General features: G+C 32.9%; 1 protein-coding gene across 3 annotated transcripts in view; it reads right to left on the reverse strand.

The window, feature by feature from the left end:
• Positions 1 to 8715: 8715 nt before the first annotated feature.
• LOC148865439 (6-phosphogluconate dehydrogenase family protein) overlaps positions 8716 to 13988 on the reverse strand; it is a 58935-nt gene continuing 53662 nt past the window's right edge. For all 3 annotated transcript variants that reach the window (XM_088978995.1, XM_088978994.1, XM_088978993.1), the window contains 2 exons: positions 11079 to 11158; positions 8716 to 9068 (listed from right to left, as the gene is read on the reverse strand). In XM_088978995.1, the coding sequence (XP_088835121.1) occupies positions 8981 to 9068; positions 11079 to 11158 (168 nt within the window). In that variant the 3' untranslated portion in view covers positions 8716 to 8980. The remainder of the gene's footprint in view (positions 9069 to 11078; positions 11159 to 13988) is intronic.

Raw genomic sequence — 13988 nt, forward strand, 5'->3', positions numbered from 1 at the left:
AGAAGACTATAAGATTGGCCACATTGAAAGTTCTCCATTAGCCACCAATTTTGAAGCCCATTTGTTCGATGGGTGGAGGTTTGAAGGCTGGCAACCTTGTTGAAGCCATAGAGTCTAAATGTCAAACACTCCCTGTGCATCACACTCTACGTGCTAACCTAGTCATTTAGGGTATCAACCACCTCAACTTTTGTCTATCTACATATTCCTTGTGGGTCCATGTAGAATGATAACATAAAATAAAAAATATAAATATAAACATAATAAATAAATAAAAATAAAAGTCAAAAGTCTAATGAAATAAAATAAAAAGTCAAAAAAACAATAAAAATTAAAAAATAAAAAAAAGAAGTAAAAAAGCAAATAAAATAAAAAACAACACAATAACACAATAATAAATCATAAAAAAAAAAGAAAAAGAGAAAAAATAAAAAATAAAAAAGTAAGACAAGAAAGATTAGGTGTAGATGTTGATAGGTGGGCTAAGGAATAATGCACTCTAAGAGATACAAAAGAAACACAACTTGCTATGACAATGGTGATGATAGTGACATGACGATGGCAATGATGGTCATGTTGGTGATAATAATAATGATGGTGGTGGATCATGCCAAGATTAAGATCATTCTAGCTCTAGAGCAAGACAATAAATTCATAATTGTGAAAGACGATTTCAATATTATGATGAAATTTTGGTAATATGAGTTTTTCTTCATTAGCTTCAGGATATAAACCAGACTATGGTTGTGATTCATATGGACAAAGTACTTCTTAGTAATCTACTTGGTTTTTTGGTTTTGATACTTCCTAAGGATATGTCGATAGTAGTTGTACATCTTCATATGGAATTGGAACATAATGCCCCTCAAAAGAGATATCAACAACTCTTGAATGAGTTTAAAGAATACTATTACAATTTTATGAGTTGGACCAAATATTGCAATTACATCATAAATATATATTAGATTGATATTAGCCACCTTGGTTATAATTATCAACCTCTATGTAACTCCATGTGGTACTAGTGCTAAGTATGTTATTAAATGACTAAATGACTAAGTCTTTCTACTATCTTCTTAATAATTTTATTTATATGCATTATTTGCTTATTCTTAATTATATATTATCTAAGTAATAAAAAAATCAAAATACTGGATTAAAATCACATACTTGGATTGCAAATATTAGACTTTAAAGGTACAATATTATTTTGTATCATCATCAATTCGTTGTGTTTAATGTATTTTATAATATTTTTTATTAAATTGAAATTTTAAACATTATTTGATAAATTGCTTGTAATATTATTGTAAGATATATACATTATTTAACAGTTGGTTGTAATGTTTTTGTTCATATAACTTATTAAAGTGTGCATTTCTCATGTGGTTATACCTTATTCATAAATAATTCAACTTTACATTTAACGTTTATTAATGTATTTATGTGATTTTTATGCATTTCTCTAGCATATTTATATTTGTATCTAAGCTGACAATACCCAATACAAATATTTTAATCCTTGGATATCTCCAGCTACCTCATAGATATCATATCTCATGTTGATCTTGCTCTAGTACTTTACGTGCCATCTCCAAAAGAGACGGTGGAAGGCTTCTTGTATAGATGCATTACTCACGGGATTGACCTTTATGATGTTGAAGCCCTTTCCTTCCTTATTTTAGCCTCAACCATAGTGTAGTACAAAAACAAAGATCTACATGTGTAGATCTTTGTAATTCAACATTGACCCTTTTGTAATTCAGTCCTTATTTTAGCCTCACGGGATTGGCCTTTTTGTAATTCAACATTATTCTTACAATAAGGTCTACATGTGTAATACAAAAACAAAGAGCTAACAAAGAAAGAAGAGAAAGGAAGAGATGGGAATAAAATGAAAACCTTAGGTAATCACACCTAAGGGTGAGGACAATCACACCCCAACCAAGGATCAAAATTTCAATACAATACATCTTGTATCAGACGATACACATGTTTATAGGTGTTTCAGGAACCCCCTTTTTCAATAAAGTGTCCCTTAAAACCATTTTTTTTGAAAAAAAAACACAAATGCAAAACACAAACACAACTTTTACTACTGTTACGCCTCTACCAATACATGGGCGTATTGATACTGCCCTCAACTTGGCAATCATGCCAAATTCTGTAGAGAAACTTTCTTTGTTCATCAGTGAAAATTGTTCTCCAAAAGAGCTTTATAAGCTTAATAAGAAAAAAATCTTCCTAAGGAAAAAACTTGCCCAACAAGCCACTTACAAAAATAAGTTAGATTAGACTAAACCTGCCCTCAAATAATTATAAACATAAAGCCAAACAAAATAAAATTACTAGACTAAAACCCATCCCCAAACATAACCCCTCAACATGCAAAATTAAAAATACCATTGCTATTTAGAGATGTAAGAAAGTCAAATAAGTTCTATCTAACAACAAACTTGACCCCACATTTAAAGTAAACTGGAAACTCTAGGATCTTCTCAAGTTGATCTATTATTAACCTAAGTCCCATGTAGGCCCCATGCCATTGTAATGATGCCAAATAAGCATCGGAGAATCTTTGCTTCTTTTTTTGATAAGCTTAAGTTGCTTCCCATCAAGAACACCTAACACAAAATGGAGGCACAATATTTCCTTTCCTCCTTTAAAAAAAAATCACATCACACATGCAAGGTGGTTCATTATTGAAGACTCTAGGGTCTTCCCAAGTTGATCCATTATTAACCTAACTCCCATGTGGTCCCCACACCATTGTAATGATGCCATATAAACATAGGAGAAACTTTGCTTCTTCTTCTTTTCTTTTTTTTTGTTTTTGTTTTTTATAAGCTTAAGTTGATTCCCATCAAGAACACCTAACACAAAATGGAGGTACAATATTTCCTTCTTTTGTGTCGCTCTCACAGTTAAACCGCACCACGACTTATAAGTTATAAATATTGAGGGCTGTCGACCTTACGATTTTACAAATCAGCGCCTAGAAGAGTAATTCCCACAAAAAAAATAAAAGAAAAAAAACCCACAGATCTATACTACTATAAAAAGTATGAATAGCCTCTAAAATTTGTGTAATTTTTTGGACTAAAATACCCTCTTTTTTGAAATATGGTTCCTTTATTGTGAGGGTAAAAAATGTAAATTGAATACTATTATTCAATGCATTTAATTCCTTCCTTAAATCCCACATTTAAAGTATTAACTCCCATTCACCCTCATTGAATCATATATTTAAAGCATTTTTATTTATTATCATCACAAAATTCCACTAATTAAATCCATACATAATAAATTAATGATTCTAATAACTTAAAAACTTATATTTCTAAAATCTACATGGAAAAAATAATGTTTTCATCTAGGTGGTGGTAAGAAATTAAACCATTTTGGGTCAAATGGGCCAACTCAGGTTGCGACAATTAAATACTAAAAAATTAAAAAAAAACATAGAAATTAAAGAAAAACTTAGGAACATTATTAATATCATATATTCGACATGTTGAACAATAATAATTATGATACATAACAATATTTTTATTAATTATGGAAATAGAATATGAAATTTAAAACCAATTGAAAATAAAACTATTTTCGTATTCTCTCTCATTAAATATTATATTCTCTTATTAAATCTTGTATTTGAGATATATTTTTCTCATCATTAAAATCTACTAGTTAAATCCATACTATTAATTTTAATAATATAAAAATAAATATTTTGAAAAGTAATTTGAAAACAAAACCATTTTCTCCCCTCTGGGTAGTGGGTAAGCAATTCAACCATTTGGGGTTAAATGAGTTAATCTACAATGCCATAACTTAATAATAAAATATAAAATAAATAAAATATAAAATATAGAAAAAACAAAAATAATTGGGCATATCTCTAATATTGTATATTCATCATACTAAACAAAATAAGTATAAAATATAAGCAGTGTTTTTATTAATGATGAAAATGGAATGTCAAATCTAAAATCAACCTAGAAATGAAATGATGTCATAGTCAAATAATAATTTTTTAAAAAATAAATAATAAAAAGAAACACAAAAATAAAAGTAAAAAAAAAAACTAGAGAAAAAATTGGGCACATATCTAATATTATATATTTATAAAAAATTAAAATATTGGGTACATCTATAATAACACACATTTACTATATTCATAAAAAATAAGTATTATACATAAGAATTAATTTTATCAATGATGAAAAGGCAATAAAAAATTTAAGGTCAACCTAAAGACCAAACTATTTTCCTTTTTGGGTCGTGGGTCAAATGGATTAACCGATGATGTCATAGTTAAATAATAACTCTTTAAAACGTAAAAAAGTACAAATAATCAAAAGAATATAAAAGTTATAAAAAAATTTGTACACATCTCTAATATATTAATTATATCAAACAAAGATTAAGTGTAATAAGTAAAAAATATTTATATAATGGAGATGAAATATATAATTTAAAATTGATCTACCAGCAAAGCTATTTTTCCGTCTAGATGGTGAGTCAATTATCCAACTTTTCAAATAAACTCACGATATCATAATTGAATAATAAATAATTAAAAAAAGGATAAAACACAAAAAATGAAAAATATAGAATTTTGTCTAAAACATTTGCGAACATTTCTAATGTTATATATTCATCATATTAAATAAAAAATTAAAAAAATATTTATTGTAGTTTAAAATTTAATAATAATACAAAATTTAAAAATGATAATTTTTATTATAGTTTAAAATTTCCACGTAAAGTCAAAATTTTTTATGTATATTTACTTTTATTTTATACATACATACAGACGTACATATAGTATATTTATTTACACTATTAAAAGTGCCAATGAGGGTGTAGAACTTTACTAAACTACCCCTATTTTTGAATTTAGTCCCTCTTTAATTCTAAGGACTAATAATATAATATTGTTTATAATTTTCATCTTATTTAATTCCCTCTCATTATGTCTTATATTTATGGTATTAACTCACATTAAATCTTGTATTTAAGTTATTTTTATTTGATAATTCTAATAATTAGATTTTTATCAAATACAAAAAATAATTTTTAACAATATAAAACCCATGTTTTTAAAGGCTAAAATGCTAAAACATCCCCCGAAGTTTCTGAAAATTGTTGAAAACCTCATCTGAAGTTTGATAATTACAATCACCTCTTTTGAACTTTAACATAGTTGCAAGTAGAACCTCTCTTATAATCCTCTAACAAGAGGCATGAAAGTATCCAAAATAACCACGTAGTTACTTTAACTAAAATGTTTATTTTCCATGTTTTCCCTTCATATCAATCACTACTCCAAACCCTTCCAATCTTTTTTGGAATTGATTTATTTTATATATTTTCCCTTTGTATGAATATCTCAAAGGTAAAGTTGCAATTTTAAACTTTTTTTTGTTGTTTAAAGTTTGTATTGTTTGTTATGCAAAATCTAACCTCAATAATAACTACATGGGTATTTTGGACATTTGTGTCTCTTGCTAGAGGATTCTAAGAGAGAGGGGGGGTCTACTTGCGTCTATATTATAAAATTCAAGGGAGACGATTGCAATTACCAAACTTTAGGGAGGTTTCAATAATTTACCTTTTTCTCAAATTAACAAAAAAAAAAAAAACGAAACCATTCTTCCGTCCAAGTGGTGGGTAAACCAATTCAACCATCTGGGACAATTGGGTGAATCCATGATGTCATAGTTAAATAAAAAATGTGGTCATTTCTCTAATATTTTATATTAATCATATTAAAGAAAAAATGTCATAAACAAAAATTGTTTTTATTGATAATGCAAATGAAATACAAATTTTAAAACCAACAAAAAATAAAATTGATTTCCTATTTGGTCTAGGTCAATAGTTCAACTTTTAGGTCAAATGTGTCAATATTTGATGTTAATAATTAAATAATAAAAATAAAAAACATGATAAAAACTCAAAAAATAAAAAAAAACATAAATTTTTGAAAAAAAAATAATTTAGGCGCATCTCTAATATTGTATATTCAGCATATTAAACAAAAATAAGTGTCATAAATAAGAACTATTTTTATACACATGAAAATATAAAAAATGTAATTCGAACTATTATTTTTCACCTCATCCAAATCCCTCTCATTAAGTCATATATTTGAGGTACCAACATCCATTTTCTCTCATTAAATGATATATTTAAGATATTTTTTCACCAATTCTCTCATTAAATGATATATTTAAGATATTTTTTCACCAACTCTCTCATTAAATGAAATATTTAAGATATTTTTTCACCAATAAATTATGTTATTAGATTTATATCCAATACTTTTAATAATATAAATCTCATATTTTTTTTTCAAAATTGAACAAAAAAATGAAATTGTCCTTTTTTCTAGGTGGTAGGTAAGGTCAACCATCTGGGTTAAATGGGTCAAGCCATGATGTCATAATTAAATAATAAAAATTAAACAAAGATAAGAACACAAAAATACAAAACATTTGTAGAAAACATTTGGGACATCTCTAATATAGAATAGTTTTGTACACACAGAAATATATACAAAACTTAAAATAATTTGGATGTATATTACTATCTTCATCATCTAAAATTGCCACGTGCAAAGCATGTGCAAATTTACTAATACCAATAAAGAAAGCAAATAGCGAACCCTAGTCTAGATTAGGTTGGCACAACGTTATTAGCACATTCAATGAGCAGTTAGAAAATTTTTCAACACCTGTCATTTAAAATACCTCCAATCTACCCTTGAAAAAGATTAAAACCCATTTTTGATAGTTGTCAAAATATTTATAAAGTATTCATTGAACGTACTTGCTATATTGTGCTTACTAGATCCCATCCCAACAGATCCATGGTTTATTGGGCATGGAATAGTTGCTTTCTAATGGATTCGCTCCATCAGTAAGCAGGGGAGGCGAGTTACACAGACATGTTCACGGATTGGGTTGAGCCACAAAATACATTCAGGCTAAAACTTGAGCCCAACCCAACATTGGGCCTTGATCTTGAGTCCTCCCTATAAATACGCGAGCCTTTTGAAGGTACTACTCTCTAGGCTCTCTTATTCTTATTCCCTTGCCTTTTACTCACCTCTCTCTATCCACTCGTTGAGCTCTTTAGCACTACCTTACTCCAAGCTCTACCAACTTAACTGTGAGCCCCCGTTCACTGTTTGGTAAGTTACTTGCCCAGGTAAATGCAACTACCTGGGTAAGTGTAAATTTTTCTTAGGAAACACTTACTCGGGTAAGTGCATTTACCCATGTTCTTTTATTTCCCAATTAAATAAGGCAATGACTATTTTAGCCATAGAAATTCATTATTAAAAGGGGCATTTTTGTCCCATTCAAGTGTTGGCAACTTTCCCCCATGTGTTATTTACCCATTTAGGAGATGGGTATCACTTTCCTGTGTAAGTCCTACCCAGAAAAATAAACTTTCCCTAGTCCCCACATAAAGCTGAAAAAAGAACATGAGATTCTTGGTCAATGGGAACCAAAATCCCATTAATTAACCTTTCCCCCTCTCAAAATCCAAAAAAATAACGCCCCCTAAAAGCCTCCATTGTCGGAAAACCAAACACCAACCCAGGGTCTATGATATTTACTTGTGACCTCAATAACCTCCTTGGCCGTGATCTCAATGCTTTCCCAGATCTCACCTTGCTGAGCAACATCAAAACCCACTTGTGATCCAAAGCGCTTTGACTCAAAGGGATTTTTAGAGTCCACCTATATTACGAGATGCCAGAATTCATGTCACTTAGAAAAGCCATTTAACTAGTTGGATGCTTTTTTTTTTTGTTATTTTCATTAAAATTAGAAACAAAAGTGGCAGAATTTGAAATTAAAACCAAGACATGTCACAAACCCCTTTTCATTCTTCCAAGTTTGATGGAGCCCCTCATTTCTTCACTATTGACGAAATCCCTTAGAATTTCTGACCTATTTATCATAATTTTATGGGCTAGTTAGATTTTCAAGGGAAGAAAAATTCAAAGTTGCTTTACAATCATCTGTACTCCGCCCACCTCACCCCACAGACGCTCTCACCTCCAGGCTCCATCAGGGTTTTCATTCCACTCAACACACACACACACACACACTCACACTCGTCTATCTCATTGAGTCCTGTCTCTTCATGTTCATTCTGCTCATCGTCATGTAGCTGTTGGTGTTCCATCCCTCTTCAACTTGTTCTTTACAACTTGAAACCTACTTACCTTCCTCATTTGGATGGACTGAATCCCTGGGCAATAACCCTCACTCATTTCAGACTCTAACAAGTTGTAGATGGACTGAAAGCCAGTTAACTCTTAGTTATAAGTTTATCATAATCTAGCTATGAGTTTCTTCAAGTCTGAGGATATAACTTTGTATGTTTAACCCTAATACTTTTTCTGTCTGGTTTAAACTAACCAATGCTCACTTAAAAGCAATGGCAATCCCTCAATTCTACACCTACTGCAGAACTCTAGCATCATTCAGATGGTTGCGAAACCAATCCAAGGTATCATCCCTAAGACCATTTATATTGTAGGTGAGCATAGTATTCCTCCATTGGACATGAGCTCCTTCAAAACTACCTACTTTTGAAATTCAAAGACTGTTGTTTTCCTTTCTATATTTGTTGAACAATCAAACGATCTAATTGGTAATAAAAAGTAAGCAACTCAACAAAGAAACAGGATGTCTTGAGAGTTTTACTTTATTAAGCTTTGATGATTTTACGAAAAATAAATAAGGTTAAACTGGTTAAAGGTTTCTAAAATGTAAGGCAATGATTGACATGTCACAAAATGTATGGACTAAGGAATTTTCCCTTCAAGGTCAAATGCACTGGATTTGAAGTTAAAGGAGCATAGGACTGCAGCATGACCAAAGATTCTGTATGGTGAGTAAAGGACCTGAGGTGCTGTATTCTCTATCGTCTGGTAGCTGCTTTACCTGTTAAACTACAACTCATCCTTGCCAGGATAGTAGTGTCGGAAAGCAGAGGAGAAATCCTTGTATTCATGACCCTCTTTGCATAGCTCTGTATATCTGCACCAGAATTGGAGCTTGTTACAAAATTCAAGTATGAACTGACAATTTTGGTTCATATGCAAACTTCCAATGGATCACATATCCAAATAGTGCAAAATCAGAATCGAATGGACACCTGAAGGAGATTTCCCAATGGAAAAAGAGAAAAAAAGGAAAGATGAAATAAACAATTGATAACCATTGAAATGACTGTTGAAAAAGAAAAAAGAAAAAAAAAAGGCACAGTTTCAGGAATATTGGAATATTTGGATTAGTTTTCTTGTTAAACTTTGATAAAAAGGAGTGAGGAAGGGGGACAGGATGCTAAATGTTAAAAGGAATGATCGGCTGGTTATTATATACTAGATTTTCAAATTTCAAGTCTTATATAGTTCCATATTTGTCCTTTTCATTATTGTTTTATTTCTGTTATTTAATTAGTGTGGTACAAGGGTTATTTGGTCTCTGTGTATTTTTACCAAACAGGGTCATTAATGTAACTTGCCTAACATTACATGATGATTAATATAAATCCCCTACTAGCTAATTGGGAGTGCATCTTCTTTCCCATTCAACATCTAGATTCTTCCCCTCTAAGCTTGGTAGTCTTCTCTTGTTCTGCTCTCTTATTTTCTCTCTCAAGAATTCTAGATTTAAGGTATGTATTCTACATGGTGTCAGAGCAGGTTCATCCTTGATTGGCTTCTCTTTTTCTCTATACTTATTTCTCCTTTTTCCATGTGGTTGACTGAAGTGATACCCTGATCTGCTGATTGGTCCTTTTAGTACTTCATGCTTTTCTCTCTGTCCCTCTAATTGGCTGAAGATAGGGGTGATCATTCTGGGCCCATGCCCGTATTAGTCCTGCAAATTTCTGGGCCACACTTCAGGACCAGCCTGCAATATATAATATTTTATTATATAATAATATATTTAATTGGTCTATATTATATACATAAGTATATATTACAAAATATTATATTCAGGGGTGGAGCCAAGTATAATGTTGGGGGCTCCTTGGCCCCCTCAAAACAAAAAAGACCCATTAAAATGATAAGAACTATTCTCTAACTCTAATGCTCTTCCACTTAACTCCCAAAATTAAAAAGAAAAGAAATTGTTTACTTTTCCTCTGTAAAAAAGCAATAAAGACCCAAACCCTCCCGCCCTATTTTCTCTCCACACCCTACTCTTTTACTCCCTATCTCATTTTCTTGTTTTTTCCAAGAAAACAGACTATGGGAAAAGTAAGTCAAATACATTGAGAACTAAGTAGTACTTGCGGGATATGGGAGTTGCCAAAAAAAAAAAAGCCTATAAACAAAAGATATGGCAGATCTCTTACTCATAATTTATACATTTCCAACTTTCTGTAACAATATTTGTGTTGTTTGGGAGTTGCCACAAAGCCTCTAACCAAAAGATATGGCAGACCTCTTACTCTTGTTTACTTTTTCCTGTGCATCTTTTAACTAATTTATTTTATTGCTAAGGTTACTCCAGAAAAAAGTACAATAAATGCTAGAATATATAGCTGGCTTAGACAGAAGTAAACAAGGGAAGCTTGGTGCAATGGTAAAATCTAGAACTAGCAAAAAGTCAGTTCTACTCTTAGAGAAGCCACTTTATGCAAAAAAATCCAAAGGTTGGGTTTGTATCCGGTCTAACCCTCCCAAGACCCTATATGGTTGGGACAAACATTTGCTAATGACCCTTTGGACAAGCGATGTGAAAACATGGCTAACCTATAAGCATGATAGTTCTATACACGTTATGAAATGCCACAAGTGTTAAGACAGTTTTGATCATATGTGAATTGGACTAAGACAGGCTGTAATCTAACATGTATTTTACAGTCTCTTAAACTAGATAAACTGACTTAATGTGCGACTTTGGAGTCTGTATTCATAAAATAAGAATTAATTTAATATTATTCTCCAAATATATCACTTAGAGGTTCAACAACATTTTGTAGGGCTAGGCCATTTATCCAGATAAACCATCTTTTACAAGTTCAAGACTACTTACATTTCCTGTGCTTGATGCATCAATGGACATTTGAGGCCTACCTCATTGGCTGAGGTTGCTGCAAGACTTAAGTCTTTAGCCTACATCATATAAAGTAATAATCTTTTAGGCTCTCAAACAGAATGTTGGAACCAAGTCTTAAAAAAAAAAACACAAAATATCTTCAGAAAGGTCCTACAATCAGGTAAATCAGTCAACACATCCTTTGAGGAATATCTCAACATCAGGCAATCATGTCCTTATGAACAAAAGTAAGGGACCATTGCTTGGTGCGGTGGTAAAATCTTAAGCTGAAAACTATAAGAATGTGGATTCAAGTCCAACAGCAGCCACATCATGTACAGAAAGCCAAATGTTAGGTCTGTATCCAGTCCACCTCTCCTGAGGCTCCAGGTAGCAGAGAAAACAGTGAGTAATGGCCCTTGACAAAAGCAGATAGCTATCATATTTTTATATTACAAATCAAATAAATCCAATTCCTATGTTCAGTTTTCTTCAAGATTTCATGATTGGAACAAGGATTTTGTTTCCAGGATCCCTTTAGAACAGTATCATACATTATAAGCTATAAGAAGACAAACCACTCTTTGACTGGAATATGTAACTAATGTCAGAAAACAAGTGTCTGACGGCAGGTTTTGTGGTACCCGCTGCCCAAAATTCATGTTCAGTCCACCAAGCACTGCTATGGTGGTCCCAATAGTGGACCAAGCTCTAGGATGGAAATTAACACCAAACAACACCAAGTATTAGATGTTAAATGACAGATAATTGATATTACAATTAGTGGTTGGAAAATGTTGGATGATATATGTTGAAACTGAAGAGAGGAGAGGAGACTTGTGTGTTCTGCAATGAGGGTTCAGAGAAGAGTTTTTCGAACTCACTCTATCTCAGCCCTCTAACACTGTTTTATTAGATATATTTGAGTAATTACAAGTAGACCCTTAGCGGGCAAGAATTTACAAAGAACTTAAAAATAACTTAATATTGACAGGATGGGCCCAAAATAACAACAAGAATAAACAACCTATGGGCCATTCGGCCCATCTTCTCTACACTCCCCCTCAAGCTGAGCATAGATGTCAATCATGCCAAGCTTGCTGGTATCATGTTGAAGTTTTGCCTTGGGAATGCCTTTGGTAAGAAAATCTGCCAACTGTCCTTCAGATGTGATGAAAGGAAGACACACTTCACCCGAAGAGACCCTTTCCCTAATGAAGTGTCGATCAACTTCAATATGCTTGGTTCTATCATGTTGCACTGGGTTGTGAGCAATGTTGATGGCAACCTGATTATCACAGTATAACATCATTGGCTTGTCATATTCAACTCCAAGTTCTTCCATCAAAGATTTTAGCCATAATAATTCAGAAACCCCATGTGCCATGGCCCTGTATTCTGCTTTAGCAGAAGACCGAGCAACAACCGATTGTTTCTTGCTTCTCCAAGAAACAACATTACCAACTACCAAGCTGCAATACCCAGAGGTAGATCTTCTGTCATCAATATTCCCGGCCCAGTCAGCATCAGTGTAAGCTTCAAGTTTCATATGACCATGCTTGGCAAACAGAATACCCTTTCCTGGGGAGCCCTTCAAATAACATAGGATTCTCTCTACAGCTGCCAAATGAGTGTCTCGAGGAGCATGCATGAATTGGCTAATGCAACTGACTGTATATGCAATATCTGGCCGAGTCATGCATAGATACAAAAGTTTCCCAAGAAGTCTCTGAAAGATTCCTTTGTTTTCTAACAATGTCCCTTCTGAGGCTGAGAGTTTATGACTCGTATCAGTAGGAGTAGCAGCTGGTCTAGCACCCATCTTTCCAGTTTCAGAGAGCAAGTCAAGAACATACTTTCTTTGGGAGATAAGAATCCCATCCTTGGATCGAGCCACTTCTATGCCAAGAAAGTATCTCAATTCCCCCAAATCTTTAATCTCAAACTCTGTATGAAGAAAAGATTTTAGATCATGAATTCCTGAGGCATCATTACCCGTCACTACAATATCATCGACATACAAAATGAGGTATACTGCCAGAGATCCACTCCTCTTCACAAAAAGAGTATGATCAGACTGTGTCTGCACATAACCAAAGTTAACAAGTGCTGTTCTAAATCTCTCAAACCATGCTCTAGGGGACTGTTTAGTCCATAAAGAGATTTCTTCAGCCTGCATACCTTCCCTTTTATATCAGTTCCATACATCCCTGGAGGAAGAGACATGTAAACCTCATCATGTAATTCACCACTCAGAAATGCATTCTTCACATCCAATTGATAAAGGGGCCAGTCAAAATGAGCAGCTAAAGATATAAGAACCCTCATAGATGTCATCTTGGCAACAGGTGCAAAAGTCTCTAAATAATCAATCCCATATGTCTGTGTATAGCCTTTTGCAACCAGCCTGGCCTTGTACCTTTCAATGGTGCCATCAGCTCTATATTTGATAGTAAAGACCCACTTGCAACCAACAGGATCATTCCCTTCAGGCAAATCCACCACTTCCCATGTGTCATTCTTGTGTAGGGCATCTATTTCAGATTTCATAACATCCCTCCATTCTGGAATCTTAAGAGCTTCTGACACAGACTTGGGAATAGGATGAGAAGCAACAGAAGAGAGAGAGGCAAAATATGAAGGTGAAAGCAAACTGTAAGAAAGGTGCTTGGAAATGCAGTGTGCAGTGCACTTCCGTTTTCCTTTTCTAATAGCAATGGGAATATCAAGGTCAAGGAAGGATGAATCCAAAGGTGTTGAACCAGTACCTGTTGTCTCTTCTGTGACTGGAAGTGTAGGAGGCTCATGTGTTGTAGGAGAAACAACCTGCACATTTCTGGATCTTTGCCTTTGATACACCTTGGGATTGAGGATAGGACGAGGAGGTAGGGTACCGGGACAAGGAGA

Source organism: Nelumbo lutea, chromosome 3, assembly GCF_056320005.1.
Source record: "Nelumbo lutea isolate HS-2025 chromosome 3, American lotus-T2T, whole genome shotgun sequence".
Lineage (NCBI taxonomy): Eukaryota > Viridiplantae > Streptophyta > Magnoliopsida > Proteales > Nelumbonaceae > Nelumbo > Nelumbo lutea.